The sequence below is a fragment of the Taudactylus pleione genome, unplaced genomic scaffold (genome assembly GCF_031769625.1).
Source record: "Taudactylus pleione unplaced genomic scaffold, aTauple2 ptg000177l, whole genome shotgun sequence".
In the NCBI taxonomy this organism is placed as follows: Eukaryota; Metazoa; Chordata; class Amphibia; order Anura; family Myobatrachidae; genus Taudactylus; species Taudactylus pleione.
The window spans coordinates 920835-938319 of record NW_028284579.1 but is presented as its reverse complement, the minus strand read 5'-3'; the positions used below and the strand labels follow the sequence as shown (position 1 = coordinate 938319).

At 38.9% G+C, this 17485-nt stretch overlaps 1 protein-coding gene across 1 annotated transcript in view; it reads left to right on the top strand.

The window, feature by feature from the left end:
* APBA1 (amyloid beta precursor protein binding family A member 1) overlaps positions 1-17485 on the top strand; it is a 140911-nt gene that overhangs the window by 101047 nt on the left and 22379 nt on the right. Inside the window, exons 4-9 of the mRNA XM_088475707.1 lie at positions 1445-1484; positions 4099-4244; positions 5524-5556; positions 6487-6573; positions 11356-11541; positions 15854-16033. Coding sequence (XP_088331833.1) covers positions 1445-1484; positions 4099-4244; positions 5524-5556; positions 6487-6573; positions 11356-11541; positions 15854-16033 — 672 coding nt within the window. The remainder of the gene's footprint in view (positions 1-1444; positions 1485-4098; positions 4245-5523; positions 5557-6486; positions 6574-11355; positions 11542-15853; positions 16034-17485) is intronic.

Here is a 17485-nt window from a genome sequence, read left to right as displayed (position 1 = left end):
TTACAGCTGAAGAATCAAGTTTCAAATCCTGAAGAATCCTTAAAAAGCAGATCAACTATGCTTGTGTACAGTGATAATATTCTGCCTAGACCTGCATTGAAGAATGCTGGTACAGTCAATAGTGATATGGTCCTTGGGGCCTTCCAATTATATTATTATGTTCATTCTCATTTATGAATGCCACCATTTTACTTGGTGAATACACAGATAAAAGGAAGTTCACAGTCTAAATTACCGTAAAGCACAAGTACACATACACGCTCACACACATAGGGGTAAATTTACTAAAAAAAACGTTGGTTTTGATTCTAAACAAATACAGATGGTTACCAACGGAGATCAATGGCATGTTGATGTGTAAAAAATTACTGTTTACCATCCGTTGGGTTTCAGCTTCAATTGAAACACATTGTTGATGTCAGTAGGTTTTTGCAGCTCTAAAGTTCGTCGGTTCTGATCTTTCAATTCAAAAGCAATGACAAATAGAAGTAAAAAACGATAGTAAACCTTCCCAAACAATAGACCTGTCTGTGGCGGGTGACTTTGGGAGAAGCACTGCACAGATCACTATGATGTGTGCAAGCTTCATAATGTTCATTAAAGCAGAGATCTAATGGTCTGAGATCATGTTGATATAGGACAGGGATGGGGAACCTCAGGGCCGGGGGCCGTTTAAGGCCCCGGAATCATTTGGTCTGGCCCTATGAGCTTTTTCTTCTGCTAGCCTCATTTGGCTAGCAGGGTCCCTAGAATGGAACCCTGCAGCCAGAATCTATGCAGCAGTGCCGCCTGGAGCAGCCTTAGTACGCTTCAGATGGTCACACCTCTGCCCTTACAGGATGCTCCGGGCATTGCTGTAATCACTGGTGACTGTGGCCCCGCCCAAGGTGTGACGTCTCACAGAGGAGCGTGGCCTGCATCGGGCCCGCGAATAATGTTATATATATCAAAATGGCCCTCGGCAGAAAAAAGGTTCCCCACCCCTGGTATAGGACATCAAATGATATGTTTCTGTCTTCATTCAGCCCAAATTATTTGTTTTCCTCTTAGCTCCATGGGCATAAAACTACAGTTTGGAGATGTGAATATTTTACCATAATTTCAATTTCAGCCCCTGGAAACCTGAGACCTGCTGACAGTCTCCTAGGCAGTAACTTCAAGAGGTAGCATGCAGTGTTTGCAAGCATCACCAACCCATCAGTTCCAGGAGCCTGCAAATTCAACTTTGAATTCCCTAATTATCTAAACATGCTAATAAAAGTGTCTGCACACAATTCCCTTAATAACTGCTAATTGTTTGAAAACAATCTAATTTTTTCTTAACAAGCGACTGTCAGACTGCATTTGCTGTCCTGCGTGTGATTTCTGCATGGAGCTGTTTTATTGTACTTTACTACATGTGACTTGCTTGTATTCAAACAGACTTTATTTGTCTTAATTACAGTCGAGAAAGAGCTTGGCATCATTCCCTACCTATGTAGAAGGTAAGAAGAAAGACATGTGGCCAACCTTATTCTAAAATGTCAGCTGGATAAATTCCAGTAATTGCCAAACCAAATCTAAATCTTGCATCATGGGTTATAATTTTCAAATTAAAGTTATGCTTGTACCAGGTTTTCTTTAATTGTGATATTAAATCAGTTGCTTATTTTTCAGACTACATATTTGTCTTCTGTTTTCAGTAATAGCTGAAAAACACTAATGCCATCATTTTATTGATCTGGCTCCATGCTCATTTCTTGTAATTGACTTATTTAGCTTTTGTTAATGCTAATTTAAAAATAACTTACTGGAAACCTTCAGTGTATTCTGTAATTTATATTTAATGTATTGGGCTATGCTTCTGCATACATCCCCTTCGTTGTCATCTGAAAACCTCATCATGAGGTCCCTCAATCTCTTTTGATAGTTACAATTTGGTAGGTACTGCAATACCTCCAGCCAAGCATAGCGCAAGGCACTTCTGTATCAGCTGTATGCCGAAGTTATTGCAGAGCATCACAAAAGATCTCTGCCCTTACACCGCTTTATAAACCATTATTCTAGTAATGATTTTGACTTTAGGTGGAGAAAAATACTTTAAGCAAAGAAAACCAGTGCCGTGGTAGGCTGGAACTTATAAAAACTGCCTTTTACTGTATTTAATATATTTTTCCATACACCGATTTTAAGCTGGTATATAATTTGTTTCAACATAGTCTTGCTAATTGAACAGTGCTATATAAACCTTCAGAAGTGAAATATGTAAGCTTGAAAAAATAATAGGGATAAGTAAATCAGCCAAAGCTTGAATTTGCAGTCTGGTTTCTCCTGAATTCATAATTTATCTGACCATTATTTAATTTAACCTGTAGACCATATTGTTTCTAATAATTTACCATTAAGGTTCTAAAGTTAACGGGGAAAGCTGCCTGGAATTTGCTGTACAATACAGGGTTTTCTAGCACAATGTGTTTCTTCCAGCTTGGAAGAGATTTATCACCGCAGGCTAGCTAATTATGTCTTGCTGGATAAATACAGGTTTACAAAATGGTCTTTATTTTAATATCAGGAACAAAGAATACTGCCACTCTAATTGAGGAGCTGGCTGGAGATTCTGCATGTGTTGTCCCTTGGGTCCGGTCATTTAGGTATGCCTAGTTTCTAGCATTGCAAGAAAGGTGTTTGGTTCAAAAGCTGTTGAATCCGTCTTTGTTTCTAGTCAATAGAAGCTGTCCACTTGCTGAAGATTGTATTCTGTTAATGCTGGAGAGTGTTATATAATTGATTTGTAATCCTAGTAATGAGGAAGAGTCAGACATCTCATTGGATGTAAAAATTAGTCTTTTGCTTTGTGTGACTCCATGCACGTGAAGGTCATACCATGAGATTTAATAAATCAGTCAATCAGGCGTTCATCTTTACAATAAAGATAATAAAACCTTGTTACATTATCCCAACTGCTGCTCAAAATTGGACGTGGAACTGGAACAGATGACAGCTCCTAATGGGAGATTACCACCCTCCACTACTGTACACCAAAATAACCAGATAAAAGGAGTGTAATTAGCTCTTTATGTTTCACGCACCCAATCAATAATAATCACCACAGTGTTTTTTAAAGTCCAAATACATTTGAGTATAGCATTAAAGTATCATAAATAAAGTAAATGGAACTGAAAAATGCTATCACAGAATGTGAGCAATATTGCAATATGACACAAAGATCCGCTGTCCTTGGGATCAACCTTGCTCACAGATGAGATTCAGAGCCTGACAGGTCCCACTAAAACGGGGAGTAAAGTAGTAATTGTAGGACAAGGTGCATTGTGTGGAGTTTATTTCCAGTTTTTATTACAATCCCCAGTGGAATGAACACTTGTTAGTAACACTAAGTTGCTTGTTAGTAACACTATCAAAGTGCATTACTATTGACGCATAGAACAGCAAATGATGATGTAGCTACCATTTAATAAACAAACTTTTCAGTCTACCACAGTCTTAAGGAAAAGCTATGAACTGGGTCTTAACCTTTGTAAGCTTCACTTGTAGTAAATGGCACATTCTAATGGATATGATGCCACACAGAGACAGTAGTAGGTCCATATGGTAGTGCTTCCAGAGCACATTTATGATAGCAAACATCAAATAATTTAATTTGTTGCAATGATGCTCATGAAACACAAATGCTTGCTCTATAAAAGGATGTGATTGTGCTTTGCTTTGTGATCGTCTATGCAACTTTAACAGGTAAACCACTCATGTGATGTAAAAAATAGGTACAGCCTATTCACTTTTCCCGTGGTACGTGAATTCTGTTATACTACTAGCTCAAGTTCTGTTTAGGGAATGTTTCTAAATAGAAACATTTTGAAATGTTTAACTTTATTTCCACAGTGTATCACAATTGGCCATTTTGATAGTGTGCTTTGATATTTTTAATAATTTGGCATTCAGTGACCTTACAGTTATTCTACAATAAGATGGTCATTTATCGTAAACTAAACTTGTCACACACGCACACACATATATGTGTGTGTATACAACTCTTATTCATCAGGCTTCTCACTTTTTAAATTGTAACTTTTTGTATACCCCTTTTATTTATTTTTTCCCCAGTCCCAGGACCCTGTGACCCAGAAGATTTAATTGATGGAATCATTTTTGCTGCCAATTACCTCGGCTCCACACAGCTACTCTCTGACAAAACCCCCTCTAAAAATGTGCGCATGATGCAAGCACAGGAGGCGGTCAGTCGGATTAAGGTGAGGTCTGAAGCTCTTATCCAGTATGACGAATAGAGGCTGGACTGTATTTATCATCTGTTCTGCAACGTCATTGATTTCTGTTTCCACTGTCTTATTTGGCAAATATAGAATACATTTTGAAAATAACATAAACAAATTCAGTGTTTATGAAGGTTGTCCTCCTTGGGATGCTCTTAGTTTATTCACTTATATATTGCTTTGGGTGTCTTTATTCAGTGCTTTGCTGCCTTGTCTTTATATCATCAGAGAGATGATGTTTATTTTATCTGCCCTAGAATATGCACAGTTCAGCTTTGCTTTCTGCATTGTATGCAGTTGTATCTAAAAGACAACATTGTGCATTATCCAGGGACATCAAAGACAAACAACTACGAGGGAATTCAGTTAGCCCCGATAATTTTTCTGCCAAATAAAACGGGACTTACAAAAATGTTTTGCCTTCAGGCAATTCAACTAGATCCCCTTTTATTCGCCCGGAAGATTAATCATTTTCAGGCAAATATACGTAGGATCTGTGACAAGGTCACGGACCTATGTGTTTTCGCGACTGTGATCACAAAAGCGGGGCAGCTTACCGGGTATATTTTTTCACCCACCTCAGGCAGGTGTAAGAAATCCTCAATATCTGCCAGCTTTGGGGCAAAATAATAGTCCCCGGGGAATCAATTAGCTGCGGTAAATTACCGCTGCTAATTGATTTGCCCCCTCAGTCTGTCTAGTAAAGCTAAATCATGCTGACAAGGAGGACAGGTACAAGTCATTCAACTAACATTATCGTAATTGGAAACGTTTACGGCCAGTTATTGCCTTTCTCTTCTACTGTATAATTAGCAGAATTTTAGAGTCAGCCATCTTGTCACCCAACAGTTAAGATGCATCAAAGCTTAACGATGAAGGGTTATATTCCCTACATCTTCATCCTTTTTACAATGCTGCATCCATATTTGAATATGAGTTGTCTCCATTGCTGTTAGTTCATGTTTCATACGGGTCAGTTTTTGTTTTTTTCGAGAACGTGTTGAAAATAAGGTGTCCTTACTTTTACCGTGTAACCTGCCATACGCAATAGTAAAAACATGTTTGTGAGGCCCAACACGATTCAGAAACAAAAACCCAATGCTCCTTTCCGTTTGCACCCCTGATTTGTTAATGCTAGCTGCGCCAGTTCTGTTTTTGAAATTGCGCCAGTTACCCGCTATATTCCCTTGGCTAGATCTAGTATCTGTAATTTATTCTCTAACCATATTCCTGTCTCTGTTTATTTCATGCTAAGCAGATGGCCCAGAAATTAGCCAAAAGCAGGAAGAAGGTGCAGTACAATCTCATCCGTTTGTTGTTATGCTTGTTTTTATTTTTCATTTTCTTATCTTTCTGCTTCATCTTTTCTGTATACAGTAAGCTGTCCTCTCATTTGAATCTATTCAGAATTAGCCATTTCCTACAAATAACCACTATCTGCTCTTTTTGTCACTGGCCATTGATTCATTCCATCATTGTTATGATGTCATACAGACAATCGTTGGGATGAAAATTAGAATTTCTATATGTTGGTGTTAGCAGCAGTTTTTAGATTTGTGACCTATAGCAAGAATACAGAGCTCTGTATGTTCAATATGTTCTAACATCATAGCTGAAACAGCTTGATAAAATATTTTTACGAACTAATTGACAAAAAGATGTAAAAAAAACATGCATCACTTTTTTTTATTAAGTTATTTTGCATATATTGTAGTGTTTGATGTGATTACAAGTTTCATGCAAGAATGCTGAATGTGATCGTTACACTGTACGTGTAGTTCTGTTATAGTTGGTGTACATAAATTAAAATGTGGTTATCAGAAGAGGGTTATTAGCCTCAGTGGTTCTTGAATATATGGAACGAATGCCCTTGAACGGGGATTGCCCGTACACACTGAAACGACTTAAGTAACAACTGGTCCATCCTTCATCAACTTACTACAGGTCACTAGCGATATCACTAGGTTTGACGTGCAGCACATCAAACCTAGTGATCATCCCTAGCGACCACGGGAGTGCGCAATCGCTGGTAACACTGAGCGATGTAGGTGAACTGTCATTACGAAACGGCAAATTGGCCTGACGTTGCTCCTGTGTGTACCAAGCTTTATTCTATGAGGCTGCTGTTCTGGTATCGGAAATTTTGTTCATTTAGTCTGTCTTCTACTTTAGCTTTGATAGTTTAAGCAATTTATCTTAATTATTTGATTATTTTTTTTAGGCTGCAGAAGGAGAGGCCCAGCCCATGACAGAAGTGGACTTATTTATCTCTACACAGAGAATAAAAGTATTGAATGCTGACACACAGGTAAGAATAAGCAACCTTTAGTTTCTAGCAGCTTTTGTACTGTTGAATGGACTGTCAAGGGAATTCGTCAAAAGAAAAAAGTAGAAGCATCAATATAGAATGACTGCCATGGGCGCACGGCCTAGACTGCCCATCTGGCACTCCTGGCAAATGCCAGATGGGCCAGTCCGGTGTTATACCCTGGCCGAGCAGCTCCGACTCCCGGCGCTCAACTTGGCCGGGATACTGAAAGATGGGGGCATACTGCAAGGCCAGGCCCCGGTGACTCACAGCACGCCCCCGTGAGGCATAACCATGCCCCTTTTGTGATTAGGCCACACCCCTTTTGTGGAGATTCCACACCCCTTTTGTGGGCTTGCATGCAGGGGCACTGCCAGGGCTGATCAGCAGCCCCAGCCCTTACTGTCCTTAATTATAAACCTCAAGGGTCTAGGGAATTAGAAAGATGCTAAATTAGTCTCTGATGGCAGCCATCAATTAATGTCCATTTAATTGTGCGTCACAAGTTCAGCTTGTGTTCTACTTGCACGTGAGCTGCGTACAGTTCAACAAATTCCTAGCGGGATAACAAGGGCCATTCACATTCTAAAAGATTACTCATAACTTCCTAGAACGTGACTAAATTCATGCTGCTATTTAAATTGGTGAATACAAAAGTAATTGTAACATACACCTTCAATGTAAGTTGTGTGTTATCTGTTCTGATTATTGTGCACTTGCATGTGAGTTATTGGTAAGATGAGGAAAGATATATTTTTATATTAATATAATTTGTAATATGCACATTTACTAATGCATGCATCCTGCTTACTGCTCACTTAACAATACATTTGAACACTGTAAAAGATATGCGTTGAGAACACAAATTTAATTAAATGAAACATGCATTTAGTAAATCTGAAAGAGTTAAAATGGAAGCATTCTATATCAGCTCACCCTGATTTTTAAAAATGACACTATTTGTTTCTGTTAATAAACATAAATCAGCTCAAAGTATGAGAGTGTCCATAATACATTGCCAAAAATTACTTGAATAATAAGGTAGATACTTTTTACTGAATGAACAAAACTACTGTTAAAAAAGAAAACTTTAATGGTTTGATAACTTTTTTATTCATACCAAAATATGTTGATCAGTAATGGGAAATATGAGATACAAATATACTAAATAATGGCATTAGTGTTATCATTTTTCAGACAGGAGAATTCTACTTGATGCTACATTCAGAGTACAGTATATTAATCATTATTACACCATGCAGGTTTTTCTCTGTGAATAGTGTTTACATCTATTGTGACAATGTGATTAATGCTAGAACATTCTTTTAGGGGAATTTTAATAAAATACAGGTTAGTGATGGAATATAAGCATGAGTTCCAACCATTAAAGTTTTGTATAAAAAGGCAAGTGTAATAATATAACATTGAGATTCTGTAATTGATTAGATCACAGGTTCTCAAAATCGGTCCTCAGGACCCCAAACAGTGCATGTTTTCCTGGTCTCCTCACAGAATCACAAGTGAAATTATTAGCTCCACCTGTGGATGTGTCAGTGAGCAATGAATACACCTGTGCATCTGCTGGGTGACCTGGAAAACGTGACTTGTGTAGGGTCCTGAGGACCGAGGTTAAGAAACACTGGATTAGATCATAGCACTCTAGTATAATAGGGCTACAAAACATTTGTTTAGGCCATGAAGCAGTGGTGATTTTAATTAACGTCTCGTGCAAAGTTGGCATCCCAGGTTTTCAAAATGGCCAAAAATCCATTAAAAGTCCGTTACTAAGCTGGTTCTGTTATGTCAGAAACTAAAGCTGGGCATCCACTATACAATTATCTGTCAGATATCTGTCCAATCTGGCTGGTTGGAATGAAAACCTGGTAATGTATGGGAGCAAATGACAATCGTCCATTTACTCACAAACACTGCAAAAAAGAGCCAAAAATGGTCGTCGTTCAGACAAATTGGTTAAAACGCAAAAATGTAACCAATTTGATCAATTTTTTGGGGATTTTTTCAGTGTTTAAAACCATATGATTGACTGTCATTTGCTCCCATACATTACCAGGTTTTCATTCCAACCAGCCAGATTGGACAGATATCTGACAGAAAATTGTATAGTGGATGCCCAGTTTAACCCTTGCCTAATAATCTAGTATATTTTAGAATGTGTACAATTATAGTAGTCAAATCTGTACTCTCTTATTTAACAGCTCCTTTGATGTTTTAACAGTGTACAATATTGTTTGCCCATGCAGTCTTTTTTTTACTTAATGGCGTCTCACTTGTTATCTGTATTCGCAGGAATATGATTACAAGTTCATATGTATTTAAATGAGAGCATATTTTTCTGTCTTATTCCTCCTTGATACTGATATTATATTCAAATTGTTGATGGAAATTTTCTTTACCTGGTGCTTTAAAACTAGTCTGTTTCTCTGCAACATTAGGAGTCGGCTGTTTCCAGAATGTAACAGCATGGATGCTCTGTTAGATTAGCTGCATGTCATGCTCTGCTGTAATGGATGAGTCACACTTTGCAGAGGGAGGCTGTGAAAGCACAGACCAGTGTCATAGATAAAGGTTGCTTAATGTGTTAGGGCAGCATGAATAAGTATTTTATTTAAAAAAAAACAAATAAAAAGTTCTCTAATCTTACCATACAATGTCATTTTGTAACATTACATTTTTTATAATTGTATAATCACTTTATATCCATGGAAAAAGGGACAATGTCATGTTTCCACAAGGGGCTTCCATTTAATATATCTGGGTTTATATTGGCTTTCTGTAGGTGGTATCTCTGTGCATGATTCAATCTCTAACTTATGCCACCATGCTGCAGGCAGCTTGTTGATGATGTCACAGGGAAGAGACAGATGGTGTTTAGTGTTGCTATTGGATGCAGGTTTACAATGGCGTATATGAGTTATAGCTTAATACTACAGATACTGTATACAGGCACAAAACCTACTGAGTTTCCCAGAAGCTTCTTGAAAATATATATATATGTGATCATGAAAAGACACGTGCACTAGGCAAATATTATCCTTTTTATAGATGTTATTTAAGGTTGGAATTTATTAAAATTATTTAAGTTTAATGCAAACATATACAGATAATTGCATGTTGAGATCTTGCATTTATATTTTAAGACATTGGTCCTGATTCATTACGGAGCACTATTGCGATCGCAGCTGCAATTACGCACCCAGTCCCACTGCGAAAATATGCTAATGATTACTATAGCAATGCCGTCACAGCCTAACATAAGGACGCCCACTTCACCTTACACACATCCGAAATACATAGCAAAACAGTGAAAAACATCTTTATGCAAGCCCCTGCACTGGCATGCCTGCGTTTCGACGACTATTCCCCCGCCATTCCCCCGAAATTCTAGTGGTTGTCTAGTTCAGTAGATCTCCAGCTTACTTCCCTGTGATAACCAGAGGCATGCTGTAAAACCTAGATGACAAGGAGATCTTTTACTATAGTAGACTGTCATTAATTATTTGGCTATTTCTTAGCCAGCTTCCATGGAAATTGCTGCACAGTATAATATGATTTATGCTCTTTTTTTCTCCGGTATTGTATGATTCTCTGCCTGTGGACTAATATGTGTCTTTTCCACTGAATGTTTGGCAATGTAACCTCTTGAGGGTGTGAGACTTTCTCAGTGCTCCTTGAGGACAGACGTGGTTTTAGGGCAGTGTTCTCCCCAGAAATTTTTTCCAGTTGGGTGGCATTAAGAAGTAGCCGGGCGGGGGCCTTCGCAATTATACGCGTGCCGGGAAAAGGGGCATCTCCCTTACCATTCCAGCCCGACAGGTCTCAGACTGCTTCCCCACTGGCTCTCAGTCAAAAGTGCCCATTTTTTTGCAGTGCTCCCTGTACTTATCCCCATATGCAGTACCCCCTGTATTTCTGCCCTTTATACAGTGCCTCCTGTAGTTTTCCCCTTTATGCATTGCCCCCTGTAGTTTTGCTTTGCCCTTATGCATTGCCCTCATGCTGAAGTAGTGCCTCCAGACTGGCCCCTTATGCAGTGCTCCCAGGATTAAATAGTGTCCCTTATGCAGTGCCCCCAGGCTGGCCCCTTATGCAGTGCCCCCAGGCTTAAATAGAGTCCCTTATGCAGTGCCGCCAAGCTGGTCCCTTATGCAGTGACTCCAGGCTTAAATAGTGCCCCTTAGGCAGTGCCCCCAGACTGGTCTCGGTCCCAGCCCAGAACTTACCTTAACTTCCTTGCGCTCCCACTCCCGCTGCCTCGCTCTGACTGGATCTAACTAGATCCAGCAGGCGCGTGGGGGCAGGCTCCTCACATCACTGGTGACGTCATGACGTCACCCGCGCACTGCATCACTGGGAACGCTTGCCTCTGAAGCGATCGGAGGCTTCTTTAGCCTCCGGTCACTTCAGAGGCCAGCGTTTCACAGCAGGAGTCGGCGGGGGAAAGTGCCGGGTGGTAGGTTGTTTCTGCCGGGCGATGCGCCCGCAGAAAATAGCCTGGGGAGAACACTGTAGGGTCTGTTTACTTTTCAAGGAGATCTCAGCCAATGCTATTGCTTATCAAAATTGGTTCTTCACATGCCTTGTAGCTGAGACTATAAGGGATTGTCATTTTTGACATTAAGGCCATGACAAGGGAAATAAACTGCTTTAGTCTGTCAGTGGCACAACCCTGTCTCTGCATGTGGATCAGCAGGAGTCTGAGTCTGTGCCCTGCCACAACACTTATTCTTAAATATTTCCTAATCACACCCTGCTTTTCTTCAGGAGACCATGATGGATCACCCTCTGAGGACTATCTCGTACATTGCCGATATCGGGAATATTGTAGTCCTGATGGCACGCAGGCGAATGCCACGCAGCAATTCTCAGGACAACGTGGAGGCGTCTCACCCATCACAGGATGGCAAAAGGCAATACAAGATGATCTGCCACGTTTTTGAGTCTGAGGATGTAAGTACCACATGATTGGGTGTTATATGTGGTTACATATGAAAAATCATTGCATTACACTTAGATAGCATAGAGGCAGTAACACAGACAGGAATTCTACTATATGTAAGCATCCAAAATGAATGTGAGCTGACTTCATGAATAGAGATAAGAAAATGTACTGCTTGTATGCAAGAAATGTCCATTATGTAATGCTGCTGTAAATAATAAAACAATACAATACAGCAAGATATTTACAAAAAATTATTGTTGAAAAATAAACCCTAAAATAGCATCTCAGGCATCTCTGGATGCTTTGCTGCAAATACAGATGTCTCCTTATACATCTTTGCTGCAGTCGCGCTAAAAAGTCCCTCTTGGCGCGTCAGGTCCCGTGAGACTCTGCTGGCGCTGGGCATCTTTTTTTGCATTTTTTTTTTTTCCGAAAATGCATACACTGCTGATTAATTTGTTATGCGACACTTGTATATCTGTGTGACTGAGTCTCTGAATCTGTATACGAAGTGCTACAATGTAGTGGTTGCACCTTTTTTTCATTCCAAGTTCCGTTGTGCTTCATATACAGACTCAGGTGCACACAGATATACAGAAGTCACATATATCAAATTAACCAGCACAGTCTGCTGATTTGTCATAGTTGCATCGCATTGTGACTTAGATGGTAGAAAAAGACGCTTGACGCTAGCAGAGTAGCACGGGACCTGGCGGCTCACTCACACCAGGAAAGTCACGCTGCGTGGTGTATTGAGGCTAGATGTATGAGGACACATCTGTAGTGACAGATATGTTAGGGGCAATGTTAATATCTGCCGCAGCACAATTACACTAAGATTGTCACTGCAGAATATACATTTCTAGTGGACCAAAACTCTTCAGTGATTTGAAATGTACCAGTGCATCCAGTTATTAATATGTATTTGATTTTTATATTGTGAATATGGACCTATAATATAAAAATAATGTGTTCTATTGGCACATGGTTCCCCTCATATTAACAAGTATGTACATGTGCTCAAGTGGTGTAAGAACATTTGTGTGCATGCCCTTTTGGAATCATTATGAGGGACATGTATGAATAATATTGCATAGAAAGAGAAAGGTGGTGTTACCTATAGCAACCTATTATTTGCTTTCACTTTCTAATATACTAGTAGTTATATAGAACCTGATAGATTTACTGTAGCTTATAAAAATTAAGCGGAGGTGTTACCCATAGTAACCAATCATATTTTAGCCTTCATTTCTCTATTGCATCCTTGAAAAAGTTAGATTTAATCTGATTGGTTGCTATGGGTAACAACATCACTTTTAATTTTTAGAAGCTTTAGTAAATCTACTCCACTGTCTGCATGTCGGTCTTTGTTCTTTTTTTTTTTTTTTTACTGAAATTAATAGAGTACCATTGCAATTAATGATACACAAGGCTTGAACATGAATTGTCTAATAACCCATCCAACTTTTGGAAAATTAACCGTAAGAATACATTTTTGTTCAGGTATTAATGTTTGGAGACCATATAATACAAACATTTGCATATATAATCTTTTTTTTAACATATATCTACATACAATATAATTACGTTAAATCAATAAACATTCAGTAAATACATGTAATGTGATTTATTTTTAACTCTGGCATAACTAACATGAAAGACGTTTAGAAAAATAAGTAATATTGCAGAGTAACATAGAATGACTTTAATTAACATTCCAAGTTCAAAGCTGGAATACTTTTTTTTTATCAGCGTAGTGATGATGCGCTTAAATTAATTTTACCTTTTAAAGGTTACTTAGAAAACAATTTGGTGTTTTTACTGATCAAAAGTGTGGTACTCCCACTTTTTAAGGAATATCCCCTCTAAATATTGCTTCTTTGGTGTTGCTATGCAACAATCAATAATTGTGTATGCACTTTTGGCCAGTAGGGGCAGTGTTCCAATGAAATAGATAGAATCACTTGTGTGGCTATGCAGGGATATAAGTTACATATATAAGTCTCCCATATCCAAATATTCCGAAATACGGAATTTTTTTACCATGACTGAGATAGTAAAACCTTTGTTTTTTGATGGTTTAATGTACACAAACTTTGTTTGAGCCACAAAATTATTTAAAATATTGTATAAAATTACCTTCAGGCTGTGTGTATAAGGTGTGTATAACACATAAATGCATTCTGTGTTTAGATTTGGGTCCCATTCCCAATATATTTCATTATGGTATGCACTTATTCCAAAATACGGAATATTCCAATATCCAAAATACCCCTGGTCCCAAACATTTTGGATATGGGAGACTCAACCTGTATTATGCAGAATAGTTTCTGTTTGTATGTTTTACTGAAAATTGTAGAGCAAAGTAAAAATAAACACAAATTAAAATGAAACAACGTGTATATGGAGAGCATTGACAAACAAGATATTTAAATAAGGGCATTTAATGAGGACATATTTCTTAATACAGCAAATTGTCACTACTGTGCAATGTACTTATTTACATTTCTAAAGCCCAAACATCTAAAGATATTGTGTATTTGCATTTTTGGTAAGTTAGGTGTAATTAGCAATCATGCTTCACACTTGTGTGGGTTTATTTCTATCCTCTATCACAGCGGAATATGTGAGTATGAAATTTCCATCCTTGTGCCTCCTCTTCTCCCTGGGAAGCACTGTAGAAATTAATGACTTGAATGTCAGTTCTTATTAGCAATGCTATTCTAATCATTACAGTATGTTGCTTCATAAATAGAATGTATTCTTTTTTCCTTCTCACTTGGGAATGTCCTTTGCATAATTTCCTCTAGATTTACTAGCTGGTGTTTTTACTTTGATTTCTATGCTTTTTTTTTTCATATGCCACTGCTGTTGGTTTGTGACGTTACCCAGTCTGCGCTCATCCAACGTGACACACGAACAAGCATAGAGCAGTGCTACAGCTGTAATTAGGACAGGGTATGAAATGACTAAATACATAGATGTTGGATAACCTTGCCAGCCGGTCATGCTCAGTCACTGTCTGTGTCCTTGCCTGCAGTCTGTTTGCAGGCAATTCATGAAGATAGATGAGAGATGCTAATTAGGTGCAAATAGCAGGGGATTTATGCCCAGGCTATACACTTACTGGAATGTTTAATAACATGCAATGTGTTATATTGTGTGGGCCCCTTTTGCTCCCTTGAAAATTATTTGAATTTATAAATAAAAATAGCGTCGTGTGTTGTAAGTTTAGAGGTGATCCAAATTGCAAATACAAGGGAACAAAGCTTCAAAGCCCTTTTTTCAGTTTTTTCTAGCCTTCGCTATGACAACCTGTATGCTTTGAGACTTCATCCCCAGGAAAGTATATAGATATATATATAATTTACCTCTTATCATTTTCAGCTGTGACTGGTTTGATCTGCCATGCTCAATTAACACTATTCTCTGTGTAAATAATGAGCAGTTTAGATTTAAAAGTCTGAATAGTTGCCCACACCATGTATTGAGGTGTGACTAGTTTAAGGTAGCTTTTACTATGGGATCAAGCTTTATTAAACTACTCACCTAATACAGATCTACACTCCTTGACTACTGTATATTTGTGCAGCTAAGCCAACTTCATGTCTTTGCTCTTGATCCATACTATTCAAACGCAGACAGATGCAAATGATCCGAAATAGCACACTAGGTCACTCTCAAAGGCAAAACCCTTCACACAAACTAAAGAACCTGGCCTAGAGTAAGAAGAATGCCCAACTATTTCTGGTCTTTTTTTTAAACTACTGATGGATGAAAATCACTTTATTTCACTAATAGGGACAAAAGTAAGATACACTAAAGTTCGACATGTAAGAAGGTCGACGGGGTCAAAAGTTCGACATGAAAATGGTCGATACTTTTGTTTGCCCTAATCTTCACCCCAACCACCTCTCCTGGTGCCTAACCCTAAAAAAAACCAAAACATGTGTCGACCATTTTTGTGGTGACCATTTTCATGTCGAGCTTTTGTCCCTGTCTAACTATTGACTGTCTAACATCTGGTGTCTGTCTATAGTCCGGAAACCCCACAAGGAGTCATGTGACACAGGTGAGCAGTACTGTTTTGAGTATAAATGGTCCCAATTAGAGGTGTGCAAAAATTGCTTGTTTCTGTGGATAAATTCACCTATAAGGGTTATGTATCCACTGATCGTTAAAATAATTTTATTTCTTATTATTGCTTAGCATTACAACAAGATTAGTACTATGTTGTCTTTGCAATTATATTCTTAAAGTGATTTCAATCTCATAATATTTTTTCTTCTCCCATTTCCTTTGTCTACTCTGTGGGCACAGGCACAGCTTATCGCTCAGTCTATAGGTCAGGCATTCAGTGTTGCTTACCAGGAATTCCTCAGAGCTAATGGCATTAACCCTGAAGATCTGAGCCAGAAGGAATACAGTGATTTACTCAATACCCAGGACATGTATAATGATGACCTCATCCATTTTTCCAAGTCTGAGAACTGCAAAGATGTAGGTATCTCTGCTCTAGACTATGATAACCTTATTTTTTATATATAACCTTCTATGCTTTGCCAGATTTTCTGACATTAAAATAAGGTGACTTCATAGTCTTGCCAACTTGGTTTGTAGCAGTATCATGTTATTTCATCAGCAATGTGACTGACCTAAAACTGTAATTAACATTCATTATTCTTTATTACAGGTTCCCCTTAGACAAGATCATGACTATAAATAACATAAAGAACCTCCTAATGGCTTAAAAAATAGAAGATGTCCTTATGTACTAGGGATGCCATCAATGTCACAATAACATTGAAACAATATATGTAAAGATCAGACTATTTTCTGCAGATACAAAGTGCAAAGTAAAATACTACAAAATCAACAGAATAGTGAGCAATCTCTATTTCTCTGCCATACTATCTGGGGGACACTGGATACCATGGGGTGTAGTGGGCACTGTTCAAGGAGCAGGCACAATTGCAAAGTTAACTTTTTTGTGGGCTGCCACCTCCTTCCTATATATCCCATAGTGCCTTAGTTTTTTTTTTTTTTTGTAGGTGTGGGGATTTTTCTCCATTACGGGTTGTGAGTTTTTCTTTTTCTTTTCTAAAAATAAATCATCCTCCAGGTCCCAGGCTGCAGGGGAACATTTGGTGTCATATTACAAGTGATCGCAGTGCGAGGTTAAATTACCTCATGGCTCTTTTCAACAAGGTAGCTCATGTCTTGTGTTGCAGGGGACCAAGCTTCGCTCTGGTCTGGAGAGGCGGCAGCCAAGATGGTGCAATCCGCCTGGGTGGAGTTGGTGCGCTCCATCGCAGAACTTACTTAGGAGAAGTCAGACCGTCAGATTCCAGTTGTAGTCAATTACCAGTTAGGGAGTTGGGCTCCCACCTGGGGGGGATGTTGGCCTCCACTGGTCTCGTCGTTAGATAGGCTCTGTGAGGCATCTTCCTCTGGCCGCCCTTGCAAGCGTTAGGGTTGAGTGTGAGTTTAGCTTCCAGCAGATTCTGATTTCTCTGGAGCGGAGAAGGGGGAAGTTGGTGGAGGCTCATATCTGGAAGACCCTGTTCCAGGGATGGGGGATTCTACCACTCACTAAGGAGTGGTGAAATTGGTTTTGGCAACTAGACAGGTTTTGGATCTCCATGATCTAGTGGGACCTGTTGTTCCTTCGGTTTCCCTATTGAAATGTCCAAAGAAAGCTGCTGTTCATTTTCCTCATCCCCCTCCTGTGTTTCTTCAGCCTCATCACCGGCCAGTGTCTCTCTAGCTCATCCCTCTCCTGTGTCTCTCCAGCCTCCTCCTCGCTTGTCTCTCCAGCCTCATCCTCCCATGTGTCTCTCCAGCATCATCCTAGTCTTCAGCTACTTAGTTGTTGAGATATAAAATTCGGTATTTTATTTTGGCCTAGGGGTGTCGTGAAAAAGATGATGTGACGCTAAGGCTGCCATGAAG